General features: G+C 40.4%; 1 protein-coding gene across 3 annotated transcripts in view; it reads right to left on the bottom strand.

Moving 5' to 3' along the window:
* Positions 1–18,925, bottom strand: part of prkcab (protein kinase C, alpha, b) — a 121,100-nt gene that overhangs the window by 3,046 nt on the left and 99,129 nt on the right. For 2 of the 3 annotated variants that reach the window (XM_006791484.3, XM_087839787.1), the window contains 10 exons: positions 16,701–16,794; positions 14,949–14,978; positions 11,278–11,418; positions 11,004–11,177; positions 10,361–10,452; positions 8,374–8,436; positions 7,491–7,629; positions 5,579–5,659; positions 4,265–4,372; positions 1,686–1,826 (listed from right to left, as the gene is read on the bottom strand). In XM_006791484.3, the coding sequence (XP_006791547.1) occupies positions 1,686–1,826; positions 4,265–4,372; positions 5,579–5,659; positions 7,491–7,629; positions 8,374–8,436; positions 10,361–10,452; positions 11,004–11,177; positions 11,278–11,418; positions 14,949–14,978; positions 16,701–16,794 (1,063 nt within the window). The remainder of the gene's footprint in view (positions 1–1,685; positions 1,827–4,264; positions 4,373–5,578; positions 5,660–7,490; positions 7,630–8,373; positions 8,437–10,360; positions 10,453–11,003; positions 11,178–11,277; positions 11,419–14,948; positions 14,979–16,700; positions 16,795–18,925) is intronic. The other variant, XM_006791485.3, reaches the window with a different exon arrangement.

Below are 18,925 nucleotides of genomic sequence, written 5' to 3'. Positions count from 1 at the left end.
CAACTGTGATACACCGCATAAAGCCCCCTGAATGGATGGATCTGCTTTTAGCAGTGTTTTCCTCCCCCTTGTGTGAGCAGAGACACATCCGCTGTGCAACCCTGCATCTATCAGGGCCTTTGTGTGGAAGTGAAGGGGAACTCTGCTCTTGGAGAGCTATTTTTAATCATTGGTGGCAGCGGTTGTGTTGCTTCAAGCGCTGCAGGCAGCGAGGGGATGGAGCACGTGGGGGTCCGCAAACAGAGAATGGAGCGTTTGTGGTGACAGCAGGACGTTTAGGTGTCAGCAGCAGGCAGCGGGGCAGGTGGCTGCAGCTGGGATGAAGCCTTCAGTTCTTCAGAGTGCATATAAACCACAACACCAGCTGGAGGTGAACGAGAATACAAACAAAAGACGAGTGTTCGTTTTTTATGTTTGTGTTCTTTAGAATTGTTTACGTCCCACTCTGCATGATTTATTTGAATTTATTGTTTTTTTTGTAGGAGTTTTGCCGAAAGGTGAATAAAACCCCCAATAAATAATGCAACGTTGCTGCTTTACGGTCATTTGTGATATTATACTAGACCATGTAAACACCAATCAAATCTTTCTGCATCTGGAAATATTCACCCGAAGGAACAGATTTCACGAAATGCAACATAGAAACAAAAAAATACAACAAAAGGTATTTTTTTCCTTTTAGCTCAGCTGGAGCCATGTATTGATAAAAAGAAGCTGAGGCAAAGATGAAATAATAGAACGTGTCACTAAATGCACAAAAAATATACGTATTAAAAAAGCAACAAACAAACTAATTCACCTCCAAGTATGTGTTGAATTCATAAAATTCTGCTAACAGATAAAATCACATAATAAGTAATTATCTGGGAAATTTCCAGAATAAAACAAAAATATATTAACGCATTAGTGCCAAATATTATAGGAAGGATTAAGCAAACTGACAGTGCAGGTTGTATTTCTGGGCTTTTTCACTCATTTTCAGTGATGTCCTTGTACCCGACCATTTTCAGGTTTCAATTTTTTAATCCATTTAACTTTGACCTATAAATGATTTAAGTGTTTTGTTTACACATTACAGACAACTTGGCAAATAATTCATTTTAAATGTAAATCAGTAGCATCCAGGCTTATTTTTCCAAACTTTTGGTTCAAATCATCACCAATATGCATGGAGGAGGTCAGGATGGAGTGGCTGCATTTCAGCCAGAGATGTTGGGAATTTTGTCAAAATTGTTCGAATTACGAATGCAGAGAAGTATCTTGAGATTTTGATGCACTATGCAATACAAATCTGAGAAGCAGAAGAAGCGTGTGATCATCTTGACAGAGAACAGAACAAAAGGCAGCCAACATTCAAAGAAAAGTTTGAATGTCTTTCAAGAAGCTTCGAGAACTATTCCTGAAGACTAATGAAAGGAATGACAAGAAAGCTGAGAGAGTTCAGGCTATGTTTAAGAATAAAGGTGGTCAAACCAAATGTTGACTTTCAAGGTCGTTAGAATTACACAAATTCTTTCTTAGCCTTATAAACTGGATTTTCATGCATGTTTGTATATTTTATTAGCTGAAACTGTTTCCAATTTTCCTAGTAAAATATAAAGAGATGAGGGGTGGCTTAAGACTTTTGCACAGCACAGCTTCAGTGTTGTTCTTTCATGTTGGAAGCACACTCAGCCTTCACTCACCACTTTGGGTTTAAACGGTGGCTGGATCTCTCTGTTGGCCAGGCGCTCCCAGTCGATGCGTCTGAAGAAGGCCTGCTCTCTGATGTCTCTCTCACCCTCCGGGCCACAGCCGAGACGCTTTGAGGGGTGCTTGGTCATCAGCTGGTGACAAACGGAGGAAGAAAAAGAAGAGATGGAGGCAGCTTGAGGGGAAGAAGGTAAAAATAGGAAAGCAGGAAGACTGTGAAAGGATCTTAAAAACGTAAATATAGAAATGGCAACTACACTTTATTTTTATTTTTGAATCCTTGCTTCCATCGGCCAGACTGACACTCAACCAGCTTATATATAGTTACAAGCAATCACGCCACCTTTTCATCAACAGCCACTTTTAATTTCAACTGTGAATCATTTGTTGCAAATGAAATGTGAAGAAAACAATAAGAGGGGTCAGGATAGTCTGTCTCGTCAGCGGCTCTGAGACGATGAATGATATTTTTAGTGGCGGGACGCAGCCACAGGATGTAATATCATAATAAATGAAGGCGGGTGTGTTATTAAAAACTCGATCAGACTGTGCTTGAATCTTAATAGAATTGTCTCCGGTTTCTAAATTTGCTGTGAAAACTCATTTCCATGTTTGTAAACAATCATAATAATGACGACCTTGATACCGACTTGACTGTGATGATGTCACAAAGTCCCCAGGTGTGAGAAAAAAAACCCCCAAAAACCCCAGGTGGTCACTAAATAAAGGGTTAGTGTTGAAAGCCATGGAAATCGGTGATTCGGTGCATTTTTCCACATAAATGCTAGTGTGAAAAATTATTTCCTGCTACAGTGAAGCAGCATATTCTTAAAAAGGATCCTTAAAAACGGCTGGTAATATTTATAATGTATTTACATCACTGTGGACCGTGTTGCTAGGTAATCGTGCACAGCGTACACAAGTCGGATTGCTTCTAGTCACCGATTTAAGAAAATGCAAAAAAGCTTAAAAGTAGCTTAAAGTTGCTTGTTTGGTATAATGGTGTGTGTCTGGTTCGAGAAACAAACCCTGACGATGACAAGTTGTACTGCTGTTACCAAAACTGGTCCAAACTGGGAGTCATTTTCCAGGCGTGGAGGGTGTAATGAAAAACATGGGACACATTTGCTGTTGCAGTGTTCTGTCTCTACAGTTTTTTATTGTACTTTTATCAAAGTGCAATAAAAAACGGACTGGAGATCCCATGAGGAAGAACATCTAAAGCAATAATTTTTTTTAGCTACAACATGCTTGTACCATATTGGATCCCCCTTTTGCTTTAATTCTTTGTCGCATAGATTCAAAAAGGTGTTGGAAACACTTTCGTGTTGACATGATGGTATCACCCAGTTGCTGCAGATTTGTCGGCCGCACATGCTTGACGAGAATCTACCGTTTCACCACATCCCAAAGATGCTCCACTGGACTGAGATCTGGTGACTGTGGGGGTCATCTCAGTACATTGCATATATTGTCATGTTCAAGATTATTTGAGCTTTGTGACATGCCACCACCACGCTGGTGGAAGCGGTCGTGGTCAGGAATAATTTTCAGGTAGAACTCAGGTGTGGCGTTTAAAAGATGCTCAGCTGAAACTAAGGTGAAAGAGTGTACTAAGAAAAATATCCCCCTCACCGCTATATCACCACCAGCAGGCTGAATCACAGATAAAGCAGGATGAATCAAGGCTTTCTTGTTGTTTATATCAAACTCTGAACCTAATATCAGAATAGTGCAGCAGAAACTGAGACTCAGACCAAGCAACAGTAACAAACTGTACCCTTCATATTTTGTGTTGACAGGAGGGGAACACGATGTAGTCATCTGCTACAACTTTCAACATGTTGCACATTCAGAGATGTTTTTCTGCAGCTTTTGAAGTAGCTTGAGTCTAACGAATGATTATTTCAGTCATTTCGCACAGGATATTTTCTCTTTTTTTCTGTAAATCTACATTTCGAAATGCACTGAGTTAATGCCATGTTATTGCTGATTAGATATTTCTGTTAATGAGCAGTTAATGAAGTGGTTAGTGAGTTAAATCTGCAATAATCACATCTGCTATCACGTCAATATGGACCAAAATCTGTGAGGAATGTTTCCAGGATCTTGATGAATCTATGACATGAAGAAATAAGGCAGCTCAGAAAAGGAGGTCCAATTTCTGTTTTCTAGTTTGATCACTCATGTCTGACATCAGACAGGATTCTTTGTTTCATGATTTGAGCTTTGATGAATATAACATAATATTTTTTCATTAAATCCCGACTCTTGCACACGACAGCTACTGAAACCGGCTTTCTGTTATATCCTATATCATTATACCCTGGAGGTTCAGCTACCAGTAGCAGAGCGGTGTCCTGTGAAGTGAGATTAATGACTTACCGAGCTGTGTCGAGCTTAAAGCCGGAGTTTTCTGTGGCTCTACCTGGCTAAACCTTTTTACTGTGGATCTGGTACTAATTGAATCTCAAGCCTTCTGCTCAAGGAGTTCTCTTAACAAATAAACAGATTTATCAAAGAAGCAGGAGCCTTTTATCTGAAGTCCTTTGGCCTTTTACACAGTACTTACTCCTTTGCAGATGGACACAGCTTCTTTAGACATGGACTTGGGGTAGGACACGTTGTGCTCCATGATAGACTGGAAGAGCTCGTCCTCGTCTTCTCCATCAAACGGCGGCTGAAGAGAACAGAAGCAGTGTCGGAGAGTTCAGACAAAAGATAATGATGATGATAATGAGGATGACGATTTGCAGCTTGTTATGTGGAAGACACTTGGGCGGCAACTCCGGCAGGTGAAGGTGATTCGCTGTGGTGTTAAGTGTGTTATGAGGCGTCGCTATCTTTGTAAGCTGTTGTTGTACTTACGGTTCTCGTGTGGTTCACTCCAGGTTACTCAAAGCAGCGTCTTGTCTTATGAGCGGTAAACAAACAGCAAATCCTGGTATAACAGTTTATGTGATTGTTTCCAAGCATGACCCACCTAAACTACGAAAAATGTCTTCCTCCAAACTGTTGCCTGGAAACTGGAAACCTTTTATTCACACCTTAAGTATCTGAGCCAAGATAACTTGTGATTTCTTTTTCCAAGGACACACTGGTTATAATAAAAAGACGAAATATTGCACTGCTTTGCTGCAGTCGCTTTTAATCTTCAATCAAAACCAAACTCTCTGTATTCACACAGATATTGTGAGGCTTCTCACTATTCTCCTTCATTTCTGAGCATTGGGAAGATAATTACTTGTCATTCCCCCTGTCTCTCTTTTTCTTCAACAAATTGCTCATCTTTCATTAATACAGCTGGAGCCACTTCAGCTAGCTGCTGTTTCCGTCATCAGTTAATCTGATTACTATGCTAGCCGATCTTAATTAATTAATTTTCATCTAAAATGTCAGAATATAGAGAAGGAGAAAATGCCTCACAGTTTCCTAGAGATTGAAGGCACATCTCGAAATCTCTTTGTTTAAAGCAGATGGTCAGTGGCGTAGTACAGGAGCTCATCGGGCTCATCATGCCTCAAAACTCACAGGTTACTATAATGTGTGAAGTAAAGAAAGAAAGTGATAAGCTTTGTTGCTTTGTGGGAAGAAAAAACTCTGGAAGCTCTGGCAGAACCAGGAGGAGGGTCAGCCATGTGTTCCATCCAAAGTGGGATGGATGCTAGCTTTCCTAACAAGACCAGGTTTTCCAGGGGAACAGCCAATAAGACTTCAAGAAATCAGAGATCCAAATGACTGCAGGAAACGCTTTGACTGCAGGCTGTGCTTGAGTGGCAGCTAATATTAAAATGTGAGCTATATCTGATTAACTTGCAACAGGTTTAAGCACAATTTTCAGAATACATCTGTAAGTACAATTGGTGCATGAAAAACAGTGCATTACCTGTCCTGCCAGCATCTCGTACAGAAGAACTCCATAGGCCCACCAGTCCACTGATTTCCCATAAGGCTGGTATGCTATAATCTGAAAGTAATGAGAAAAGAAAATATATTCAAAAACTGGAATAACTGTGAGGGCATGAAGCAACAACATCCCTGCTATCAAAAACCTTTTCTAACCTGCCTTTATTCTGTCACTGCTGCTCGACTCTGTGCAGCAAAAGGTGATGACTGCAGTGTTGTACTGTATGCAACCAAAGGCAGACACAGTGAACGTATCAGAGAAAAGTGAACAAGCAAATCAACCACCATTAAACACATTCAGCTATTCCGAGCTTCCATAACAAAAGCGTTTTCTCCTACCATCCAATTTGCCATCCCACAACTGCCTCCCACACACAGACTACACACGCGAAATGATAATCACGGAGACGCTAAAGCAACGCGCTAAAGCACAGCTGCACACAAACGCAGCAATTTATGCAGCTCCCAAAGTTATAATTTGTAGCTTGGCTTTCTTGGGAGATAAACCCACAGCCACGTGAGGTGCAAATGTTTACATCTTTCTCTGGATTCATTAACTTAAGAAAAAAAACACAGTTTAGAGTTAAAGCCTCGTCAATATCTGTCAGTGTTCGTGCATATTTAAAGATCTAGAAAGTTATTAATATGTGGTGTTATTTTAGCAGCTGGAGTAGTAGTCAGGAAGTTTTTAAAAAAAAAGAAAACGACTAAGAGTAAGGGCCTCCCTCACCTCCCACCTGGGAGATGCTTCCCTCTGAATCATTGCAGACAGATTTTATATATATATATATATATATATATATATATATATATATATATATATATGCACATAATACTAAACAGATAATCACACATTTCATCACCCTGAGTGACTCATCTCCTCCTTTTACTCTTAACTCTATTTCTGTTCTTTTTATTAGTGATCTGAAGTCTTTCTCTTTCTGAGCATCCACCCACGAATTATATTTTCTTTGAGCATCTGATTTCATGAGCCTCGGAGCAGCTCCGGTGCTCCTTGTCGTGATGAGTGTGAGTGGTTAAAAAAAAAAGTGATAAAAATAGTGATTAAAAAAATTTAAAAAAACATCACAGATCACTTAAACGACTCTCACAGGCTTGAGAGATTTTCTGATATCCAAGAAACCTCAATTATTACTCCAATGGTTTCAATCTTTCTCCATAATTTACTAAAAGTTCTGTTGGATTCCACAATTCGGTGTTTTTATGCACTCGTGAAAGACTTCCAAGGTCTATTTTTAGAAAAAATGAACATTTGAAGTGTTTATATGCGCTAAATTTATAAATTGTAAAGTTTTTATGGATTCTTTTTAAACTGTTATATTACTAGTATGGTTAATCTGTGGTGGGTCTTTAGGCAGAATTAAGTTATATTAAGTTATCAGTGCTATTTTTTTTTTATTTGTTATCAGAATAGGGAGCTTTTAATTTCATTAATTTGCACATACACAGGTAGAATAATTAAATTCATTCTCCAACCAGCTTGGTTTTACACTGTCCACAGAAACATCGACTTAAAGCAGCTTGCATGGCTTTATAGGTAATCTGTTTCAAACAGGCCTATAGTGCAGTACATGGTAAAAGATATGTTCCCCCCTCCACCTAACTACTGTTCTCTTTTTTCAAAGTAGAAATCAAATTTAAAACAGTAAAAATCTTATTTTTCGTTTTACGATTTCAGTCACTGTAATGAAAATGCAAAGTTAAAGTACTGGACAATCAGAAAGACCGACAAAACTCCATTACGGTATTAAACCAATAAGAAAGTTCCCAAATAACCTGCACTGTAATAATGTCGTCTTTGTTTTGTTACTCTCATTGTAATCTCTGGGTTTTGTTTTGTTTTTTTTGTTTTTTTGTTGCAGACATCTCACCTCCGGTGCGATGTAGTCTGGGGTGCCGCAGAAAGTGCGCGTGGTCATTCCTTCGTACATGTTTTCCTTACACATGCCAAAGTCTGCTATCTTGATGTGGCCCTCGTAGTCCAGCATCACATTGTCGAGCTTCAGATCCCTGCAGCAGAGGCGGCATTTGTGTGAGTGAATTTGTGACTCCTTTAACACTTCTTACATGCGGCTAAGCCAATATTTCTGCACCGTCTCTTAGCAGTTTATCTGCCTGCGGCGTACATCATACACTGAGTAATAAGCAGTCATTTCTAGGTCTGAAATTATTTTCCCATCAGCTTTTTATCTTTATGCCGTCGTTGCTCTTACAATTCAGCCCACATCTCTGCTTGTGTTTTATGTCTCGATTCTTCATTTTCCTCCCCACCCCCGGCCACCGCTTCTGGCGGTTACGTCTGTCACATACTAGACTCTGTATGTCAAGCAGAATGAACGTGAGCATTTGGCTGGAGTACTGAAAAGGAGCGGGGTGACCTTGGTCTCCTTCAATCACATTTTATTTTAGAATTGAGTGATCAGTATGGATGTAATACTGTGGCTTAGGGAAAGACTGACGATCAAGGCGTAGCTACATGTCCATTTTAATCTCCTTGTTTAGGCGCTCAGGAGATAGAGCGAGTCATCTACTAACAGGAAGGTCAATGATTAAATCCTCGGCTCCTTCCTGATTATCACTGGAGAAGACACTGAACCCCAGGTTGGGCCCGGTGAGTCAATCGTCTGTACGAATGTGTGTCTGAAGGGGCGATTGAGGCTTGCACTTTTTGATTGAGAAAAAAGTGCTTGAGTGTTAAAATTAAATGCAGTTAGTGATGAAACATCATGACAAGCATCAACACCTGTCACCCACCTGTAGATGATTCCCTTTCGGTGCAAGAAAAACAAACCGACAGCAATCTCTGCGGCATAAAACCTGCAAAATTGAAAAACAGACATAATATACGAGCCATAAAATAGGCTGTATATCTTCCCAAAAGAAAACTGTCTGGGAATATATTAAAGCAATACACAAGGTTCCCTTTCCCTAAAGAATAATAAATTACAAATCATGGGGTGACCTGACACTATGAGCAAGCCAGAGTGTGATACTGAGGGAAAATGCACTAAATAAAAACTTTCAGCTGGGGTTTGTAATGCGTCTTTTCAGCAGATGGTGCTTCGTGTTGTAGATTGTCATTTTTTGTTGCGGTTTTTTTTTTGCTCTCTTCTGAAAGCAGGCTGTTATATTTCGTGACACCTATTTGACTGACTAGTCTGCTCTGATGGACAGAATGAAAGAGTTGAAATTACAGAGAAGTGCTTTCTGTGAGGGGCGTAGACAGTATGACTAGCAGCAGTGTGGAGACCACAGATCATGGAGTGTCAATGAAATCCAGCGACAGCAGAGGCAAGCAAAATAACTATTAACCACTTGAAGTGGGGGAGTTAAACTCGTCTCAGCTACGACACGGGTGAAGAATGAAGCATCGCGTTGATTGACGTTTAGTGGAGCTGTAAATACCCACGCAGCTGAACCAACCGTCAGGTGCAAAGCAGTGTGTAACCAGGTAGACGGGGCTTTAGTCACACTCATATTGTGACAGGAAAGGTGAATGAATGAAAGGTAGTAGTGCTTTTTCCCCCTTGTTGCATAAAACAATAATAAGTAGGAATGCACTGATCCAGCTTTTTCAGTTACAATGTGATTCGATATCTGCTGACGCCGAGTCTTCTTCAAGTTTTGGGCGTCAGTACAACAGATCATCTGCCTCCATCTCACCCTATCCCCATCCTCCTCCTCACAGCAACCCTCTGCAAGTCCTCCTTCACTCCATTCATCAGTCTTCTCCGTTGTCTTCCTTATTTCCTCATGCCTGGCAGCTTTATCTTCAGCATCCTTTGTCCTGTATATCCACTATCCCTCCTCTGCACATTTGCAAACCTTCTCAGCTTTGCCTCTCTAACCAAATTTCTGTTGCTCTGATCGTTCTGATATACTCATTCCTAATCCTGATCTCCCTTGACGAAAATCTTATTAAGTACCGATCCCAAAATTGAATTAATAAGCCCTAGTACCCATTGTGAGGAACAGAATGGGAATTATTTTTAAATGTTAAAGGCAGCATTGGGTCCAACTTAAACATGGCCTGAGTTCACAAATTAAACTGTCGCAAATAAAAAACAACTAGGAAGAGAAATTTACTGAACTGGTTTTGTGTTACCAAGACGATGACAGACAAGGCAATCAAAACACATGGAGCCATGCAAATAAAAGCTTATGCAAGAGGATGCACTTTCCCAACGTAGCCACAATAGCTCGTTTTTCAGCCAAAATAAGCTGTTTCTCTTAAGTTCTCTACAAGTGTTACCTGTTTACTTTTCTTACTCAAGAAATAAGCTGCCTGTGTAGGTGATACTGCATGTCCAGGCTTCGTCCTCACTCATCTCCCTCCACGCTACATTACATCATAGAACTGAACTGGATAGATAGGGCCATACATCAGCTTAGAGTCACCAGTACAAATACCAGAATGGTGCATCCCCATGGCCCATGAGCTGCACCGAGACTCTCCGTTTTCAGCCTTTTATCTAGCATAATCATATTGTTATATTTAAAATATAACATATCTTAGAATCACCTAAAAATAATGCTATTTCAATATGATTTTCCTCTTAATTTGACACTCATCTTATCATTATGTACCAGGTTAAAAGGAATACCATAGTTCACACATTACTCTACTATAGTACTGGGGCATCATTACTGTAAGTATGTGTACTTTTAAATAACTTGATGTGACTATAAAACATGTAAGCTGCCTGCAGGATATCAACATGCAACATATCAACATCCTTACACAGCCTGTGGCTCCTTAAACTTGCCCATACGCTGGATATGATACATGAGGTCTCCTCCGTTAATGTACTCCATCACAAAGTACAACCGATCCTACACACACACAAAAAAAGAAGAAGACCGACAAAAAATTTAGTTATTGTCCAAGATTACATAAAGATAAACACCTCACACTGAAAGAGCTTCAGAAAACAGCCTGTGAATCTGATGCAGATCTAATATTCAGTGTCTAAAAGTCTACAGCCATATATCTTAGAGTTATAGTATAATTCAGACTGAATACATTCTTCCATTAAAGCCTGCTGTACAGATTATAGATCTATATTATAGGACACAAAGGTTTGATCATTAAATATAATTTTATTTAAGGACTCCTTGAGTCACCCCGTCTACCCACAGAGTTGACGTCATACAGGAGGACTTTGTATTCAAAGGGTGGTTCAGTTCAGTTTCAATTTTCTCTGCAGGAGCGTCGTTCAAATAAATGTAAGTAGGAAAAAGCAAATATAGACGTAATGACCGACACACACAATAGGACACACAGATTGAGCACTAAGTAACGGCTCCCTTTGTAAATTAAACGGATATTTTTGGAAGTGTGATTAAAAACTTTGACGTCAGCAGGGGTTGAAGTTTCTACACACCACTGTCTGGAAGCAGGAGTGGAGCTGCGTGAGGAAGGGCGGTTTGTCTCTCAGGGCCAAGACTCTCTTCTCCACCATTGTGCATTCGACGTCGTCGTCCTGGATCACGACATCTTTCTTCAGGATCTTTATAGCGTACAGCTCCTCCGTCGACTTCATCTCAGCCAGCATCACCTGTAACGGGGGGAGACGCCAAGAGTCAAAGCCACCATAAGACAAAGATTTTAAAAAATCAAGCAAATGAAAAAGCACAGGAGCATCTATTTTCTCTCACCTTGCCGAAGCTGCCCTTCCCGAGCAGAGCCAGGAAGTTGAAGTCATTGAGTCGGACCCGGTCCATATTCCCTGACGGGAAGCTGAACCGCCGGTGGTCTGATGGTGTGATCACTTTCTTACCGTGTCCCAGCTTTGCTTTCTGCAGAGACAGACGTGTGTTAGGATACAGACTGCATTCACTCATGTGCCAAATAGAGTCAAATTAAAGTTTGAGCGTGGATAAGGTTTGCACATTTTTGTTCTGTGCTTCAGATTTTGTTTTTGCTTGTAAATAACTGTAAGCATGATCCCAGCAAAGTTAAAGAAAAGAACTTAATCACCACCACCTTAATTTGTGACAGTCAAGAGGATGAAGGAAGTATGCATGCCACCCGTTGCTGTTGTTTTCCAGTTTATGATAAAATATAAAAATCAGAAAACCATACTGTAACAACTCACAATGTAATACCAACAAAAACATGTCAAAATGTGATAAAAATATCTTTCTGAATGTTTGAAAATGCAACAAATTCTAATAAATTATGGTCAACGTGACAGTTCTTTACACGAAAGCATGCTGTGACATATTTACACCTCATTTAAGGTTACATTTTACAAATGGAGTTTTCGTGATTTGTTACATTTTCAATCTCTCTGGAGATATTTTAAAATGTTTCGCATGCTGACAATCACATTAATGCATGGGAGTTGCTTCTGTAATTGTTAGTTATTACATTGTGATATCGTTACAAAGAGCAATGACAGACACATGCATCCATACAAAACAAGAAAAGAAAAACAGGTTTGCTGCATAATCACAAGAAAATATAAAGTCAAGCTTGTTTAATCCTTCCAGAGCCGACAGTAATCAGCATCTAATTTTTTTCTGGCACGCGTGGCAGTTTCTTTGTTATATTCAAACATCCTCGGTTATTCAGCGAGATCTCACTACTGGTGCATTTTGGGAAACTGTCTGGTGGACAGTCAGCGGGGGTTGCCAGTGTTGTGAGGATCCCTGTTGTTATAATCACTGCTCTGCTGAGCATCTCTGAACAAAAAAAAGGGCAATTAGGACCCTGCCAGCTTCCATCACGGGTCCAGCGGTTGTCTGTTTCTGTCAGATGGAGCACACAAAAAACAACAACAAAAAGAAAAACATACAACCAGTGTGAGCCACGAGAGCCGTTTCCAGGACAACCGTTTCTCTACTCTTTACTAAATGTGACGGTATACTTCACATAATGCTTATCACATATTTATTGGACTCGGGTCAAGTGGTTCTACGCGTACATCTGGTTAGGTCAGTTAGCAGCTGATTATTCTAAACATTAAGTAGGTATGTCAGTAAACAAGCAGGGCGGGATGAGTGATTTTCATTTTGACCCTGAGTGTCGCCTGATCCACTAATTCACTGCGGTTAATGAATTTCACCTGACAGTCCAAGTGTAATTGAGGTGGAGAGGAGACAACTATGATGAAAATGAACTGACCAGATATTTGCAGGAGTGTGCAAAAGCGCAGGAGACAGGAAAAATCTAAATAAACAGCAGTCTACAGCGTGACCACACCCGAGGTTCCCTAGGGGGGGTAACTCCACAGCTGAGGTCAGCTCACAGCAGCTCACAGTGCAGGCCAGAGTACAGGCCATATTTAATTTGGGGTTAAAATCTCCCTTTAATGCAATTTTAGGTGTTACAGGCCTAAAACAAAATGTGGAAACATAAAAATATGAGATAAAAAAATTATGCTTTTGTTTTGAAATTGCACACAAAATTGTTTTATGTTGCTAGGTAGATCTGACATGCCGCATTGCTGCTGCTCTTTTTATTAAATAGTAACACATTTGAATAAGACGGTAAACACTAGGTCGTGCTGTTGATTGCAACTAAAGTTCAGCTTCCACCGCTTGATCCACTGATACCCTTACCTTGGAAGGACACCTAGTGGTCATTCCTCAAACACAAAACTGCACCTATCTAACATGCACCAGCTGCCGGTATAGAGCGTATAAAAGGAAACCGGCACGTCTCCAACACAAGCACTCACACAATATCGACACAAAGATGCTGTGGCCACACAAAAGTTAGGCAAACCGTTACAAAGCAGCCACTCACTGGTCTCTTAATAAATCTAGGATTACCACTGTGTTGAGGGATCTGGCATGTGTGAGTGTTCATCAGTGCCTCATATTTTAACATTTAGACTCTTGACTAAAGAGACACTCATAATAAAACTAATTGGAAAGTCTGCCTTTGGGGTTTGTGTCTTTCTCAAAAAGACTGAAGAAAACATCATGGATTGGACTTAAAGGTGTTAATCTTGTCTTACAGAGCCTCTTGGTAAACTTCTCTGTGCTCCATAAGTTTACAACAGAGGGACAGACAATGCTGTCTGCTGTTTGTGTGTTAGAAGATATGAGGGACATAAGCTGAAGAGTGTACACGCGGCATCTTTATAATCATAATGAAACTGTTAAAGATACAGACTAAAAAAACAAAAAGAATTTAAGTCATCGCTTCCTTTGTTCTTTTATTTTTCGTGTTGCTTAAATGTTTTTGAACCTCCTGCATGAAAGATGAAGATGTTGCAGTCAGTTTGGAGCACTTTCTGTAGTTCAGATGATTTTTTATTCTTCTGAGTCATTCTATATACAGCTAATGTCATGTTTTAGCAGTCTGAGTTACACAGATCAAGCAGATACTTACCAACATAGTGCTCTGTCTACTTTGCCTTGTGTCCTGTGTTAAGTTTTACAGAGAAACAGAAAACAACTGGAAACAGCAGGCTTTGCTGATTAAAACCGCCCAGTAGATCACTGGCACCAATCATTCCAGTATTAGAGATACTGGCGAGCTGTCTGCACAAAGCCCGTAAGTAATACAGAAGCATCTGCTGCAGCACTACCAGACTTCAGAGCAGTTTCTTTCCTCAAGCTTCTGATGCTGCCGAATCCATCCTCCAGAGTTCAAGATGAAAAATGCCTTCTGTTTTTCAAATTATTCATTCTTTCTTTTATTTATTGATTTATTTGTCTAGTGGCACGAAGGTTCTACATCTACAATTTTGATGTAAAACCCTGGCAGGAATTCATCTATCGTCTTGAATATATTTGTGCACAAAACAAGGATTGTGGATTTTGTCCTTGACACTGGAATAAAAAAGGGGGGATGCATTAATGGGTGGTGTCAGCGGGTGGAGGAATGTTTACTGCAAGCAGAACCCTTCTTTTTTCCCCACTGCTTGTACCTGACTATTGCTTTAACACAGGCTTGAAAAATTGCGAGCCACTCCTCTGCAGCCATTTGCAAGTGCTGCAAATGTCAGACTTTGCTGATGTGACCTTCAATGCGAACACACCAGGAGTTGTGAAAACCTCAAAATGTGTCATTCATTCATCGTAATGTGTGGTTCGTTTTACTTTATGCTTACGTGTGATTATGAGCCTGAGACAAGTAGAGAGTATAAGAGTGGAGTTAGAGAAAGAAGACAATTTATTACAAAGGGTCTGTAACAGCAAGCAAATTGGGCTGATTCAACTGTGTGCTGTTGAAAGCCATTGTTAGTAAATCAGATTGATTTGTGGAATCCCAGCAGAGATTCACAAACAATCCTAATTCGGTAAGTAAATTAAGTGCGAGGCAAGCTACAAGTGAGAGAAAAAAAATTAGATGAAGCAGGCAGGGGAGCTACCTTCAGATAGTGGATATTTAACTGGCAGTCCTAGAAGAGAGGAGAAACTCAAAGGTTAGCCGGTGTGTGCGAGCGTGTGGACAGAGACAAGAGAAGACATTATTCTGATCACTTGTAATCCTAAAATCGTAATTGGCCCGGAGAACAGAGAGATTCCTGCTTTGTCACATCTGTCGCATCCCGCCTTAGTTTCCACGGCAACCGCACAGTCGTGCACAGACGCGAGCCTCGGAGGAAAGTCGAGGTCAGCGTCGTACGGCGTGGAGAGAAAAGAAGCGAAAAAATTAAAAACAAAGCAGAGAGAGTCGGCGCTTTGAGGACTTGCTGTGAGTTTACACAGAGTATTAAAACCTCCGCCTGCACACACGCAGGGCTGGACTTTAATAAAACGCCTCTCGCTCTCTGCCGTCTCGGTTTTCCCTTTTTTTAAAAAATCTCTTGCAGTTTTGCACCTGTTTTCATTGCACTGTTCAATATAGCAGCCACCTTAATAATATGGACATAAAGAGGTCGTGAGTTTTATTTAAGGCTGCATGCTGTAAGGTGTTAAAATAATGAACAACCTGCAGTCGACGGCGAGGCCACTAGAGAGCCAACGTTAGCTGTAAAGCCTGCTTCCACTGACTTGATTAGAAGGACTGTGCTGGGGCTGCTGCATGCTTATTTCACTTGGCTCTAAACATGTCAATTCGAAACATTTTCAAAGCTTTTAGTCGTGTTTTTAAATGACTATGCATCATTTTAGTTTTGAATTATAAAAGTGATGTGGAATCAAATATGTTTAAACATCTTAGTGAGCCTGGAAGCGCAACTGAGGGAGAAATCCAGACGAAAAACATGATTTTCAATTTAAAAAATAATCAAATTTTAGACACCAAGGACTCTTTGACACAGTGTATGAGGGCTTCTTGGGATTTCTTATGTTTTACTCAAATGTTAACATAATAATAAAACTAAAATTGTTTTTTTTTTTCAAACATCTTGAACATTAATGTTTTAAATCTCTGCTGCTGCAAACAGCTTATGGTCGAGTCCACTGAGGCCAGGGAAATGTAGCCTCAAAGCTTACCTTTCCAATTCAACAACAAAGCTACCCTCGAGTCAGAGTACAAACCCAGCGGTCCACATGGGATTGTGGCACTTCATGTGCACAAACTTACAGTTTAAACCTCTAAGTGAGTTTTTTTCAATACACACAACTGTTGTCACGCATATTTTATAAATTCTCCTACAGATTTTCTTCTAAAGTAAAACTACCTGTGCCTATGTAGCACTTATTGTATTTCTTGCCTTTTATTTGAAGCCGACTTTCATTTACGATTTTCATAGACTTGTTGAATAGCAGCTTCTGCAGCAAGCACCAGCGTGAGAAAGATAAATTATTATCTGCTGCTGTACTTCCCACATAGGGGTCTCTGGGATTTGCATCCTTCGTTGTCCGCTCTGTCTCCCGCTTCTACGCGGTCTCACTTGTGCTGCTTGCACCTTCTTGTTTCAGCTCGCCAAGCTTTTAATACACAGTGTACACAATTGTAATTTAAAAAAACAAGAGCGCTCATTTGGATGCCGGGAGAAAACGATCTCCCTCTCAGGCGCACAGGGTGAAAAGCACAAGTAGGAACGGGATGAGGTTACCATGGTGACAGGGACACACATTTTGTTAAAATGAGTGCGTACAAGTACAACAGACACGTATGACAAAGGAAATCTAGTTATGCCTTTATTAGAGTTAGAAATCGCGCAGCTCCTCACCTCAAACTTCTGTCGGAGCTCAAGGTTGACGTCATCCACCTCGGGAATGGGAACATTGTAGTACTCTCCCTCTTCCTGGTTCAGCAACTTGTACCTGACAGTAAAGAAAGCAGAGAAATGTTTGTCGAAATGTGCAAAAACTGAGTGCATTTATTATTCACTTTTCAAAACACATCACAATCTTTATTCAACAGAGTACCTGTTTTTAGATGAAGCTGTTTGCAGACCTGTTCTGTGAGCAGTAAACACTTAGTCACGTGAAATACACAGGACTTTCATAAGACTTTATGTCGTCCTGTGGAAAACTAAGTACGCCCTTATTGCTTAATTAAATGGGTAAGCAGCCAGGTGGTGCTAGTCAAATGCGCTTGATTAACTGATTATCAGTAAGTGTGAGGCGCCTCTATAAAAGCAGAATTTTGGGGAGTTTCCTGGTCCGAAACATTCATGTGAGTGTTAACACAATGCTATAATCTTCCCAGGAGTGGACAGCCGCTGCAAAAATCCATAAAGCAACATTTTAGACTCCACAAGCCTCAGTTACATCATGTTACATATCATAGTTTAGGTTTGGAGTGGTGGAAGGGTTATGATTTGGGCTTGTGGGCAGCCGCAGGATATGAACTCCACTGTATACCAAAGTATTCTAGAGGCAAATGTAAGGTAATCTGCCTGACAGCTAAAGCTTGGCCAATGGGAATTTGAGCCCCAGCACAACAGCAAATCTACAACAGAATGGCTTAAAAAGCAAATAATTAAGTGCTGCAATGACCCAGCCAAAGTCTAGACCTCAACCTGTGTGATGGGACCTTAATAAGAGTGTGTGCATAAATGTCCCCAAACCTCAATGAATAGAAGCAACGTTAAGAGTGAAGAGTGGGAAGACGAGCGGGCCAAAATTCCTCCTTATTGACGTAAGAGAATGACAAAGTCACACAGAAAACAGTTACTACAACTTATTACTGCTAAAGGATGTATTTAGGACTGCAGAGTCCTCCTCTACTTCCAGTATAGACATCTTCCAGCCACTTGTCTAATGACCTGTAATATCCAGTGAAAAAAAATAGCAGCACGCACACATGCATACAGTACGCCTAAAAATGTTTTGGTCCGGTGTCTCGGAAACTACTGCAGGCATTTCCCAGAGCTTATAACTGTGCTCACAGCAGCAGTCAATCAGACTTGGTTTAGGCTAAGTTGCTGCAGGTATGCTAACATGGTTTATGGAAGAGTCATTTTAACAGGTCTGTGAGTGTGTGTTTATCAGACTGAGACAAAGCAGCCAGACAAAGACGGAGAGGCGAGGAAATGAGTCTAGTAGGTGAAATTTGTCAGCGTGAGTGGACCTGGCTGCAGATGGCATTTCCGTCTGTTTTACGCACACCCTGCAGCCGTTTTGTTGTGGTCAGTGTCACGTCAGCTTTACAAGTTGGCAACCTGCGATGACAAATAAGCTCTATATTAAAAATTAAGCAGATGATCTACAATATGACGTTTAAAACTAGCTTCCATTGCTGTCTACGTTTTTGTAAATATAACTTTCCAGTGTTAGTGGCACTGACAGAATTTAAAGCTCGTGGTTGTTTATATAAACACAAAGAGACACACGTACCAAACTGTATTTTGACTCTTATAAAACAGCGCGGACAAAAGCCAACTAAAAGTGTTCACATTGACCATCCTCCTATTCAGCTCTCTGAACGCCCACAATCATGCACAAACAATGAATGCATGAATGATACCTGAAAATGAGGCTACTGGACAGTAGTTCTTCCATTCATGCAGTCCTCCAACAGTATAACAGCCTGGTGCACATACATAACTGCAGAACTTCCAACAATTATCACAATTATAAGTGGCATCCTCCAACCTGGGATATCATTGGAAATTTGAAGTGTCATTGATAAATACAATTTATTCATTTGATGTTTGTAATTGTAAATTGGGCCCATACAGGACATTAGGAACATAAAGAAGGTGTGTGTGTGTGTGTGTGTGTGTGTGTGTGTGTGTGTGTCTCACTGGGTTTATTTCCAGACTGTAAATGTATGTGATGTTCACACATGAAACACTAACTTGACATTAACTCTGTACTCACACTGTGGTGATACATACTGTACTCAGTACAGCACAGTAGTAGAAGATATCATTTATATTACTGACGCTCCATTATGTTTTTTACCGCTTATCTTGGCTTTCAACCACAGATTATGTTAACAGCATTA

This window comes from Neolamprologus brichardi, chromosome 4, assembly GCF_056152115.1.
Source record: "Neolamprologus brichardi isolate AB-2024 chromosome 4, ASM5615211v1, whole genome shotgun sequence".
Taxonomy (NCBI): domain Eukaryota; kingdom Metazoa; phylum Chordata; class Actinopteri; order Cichliformes; family Cichlidae; genus Neolamprologus; species Neolamprologus brichardi.
The sequence above is the reverse complement of the archived record's forward strand: the minus strand, read 5'-3'. Positions and strand labels throughout refer to the sequence as shown.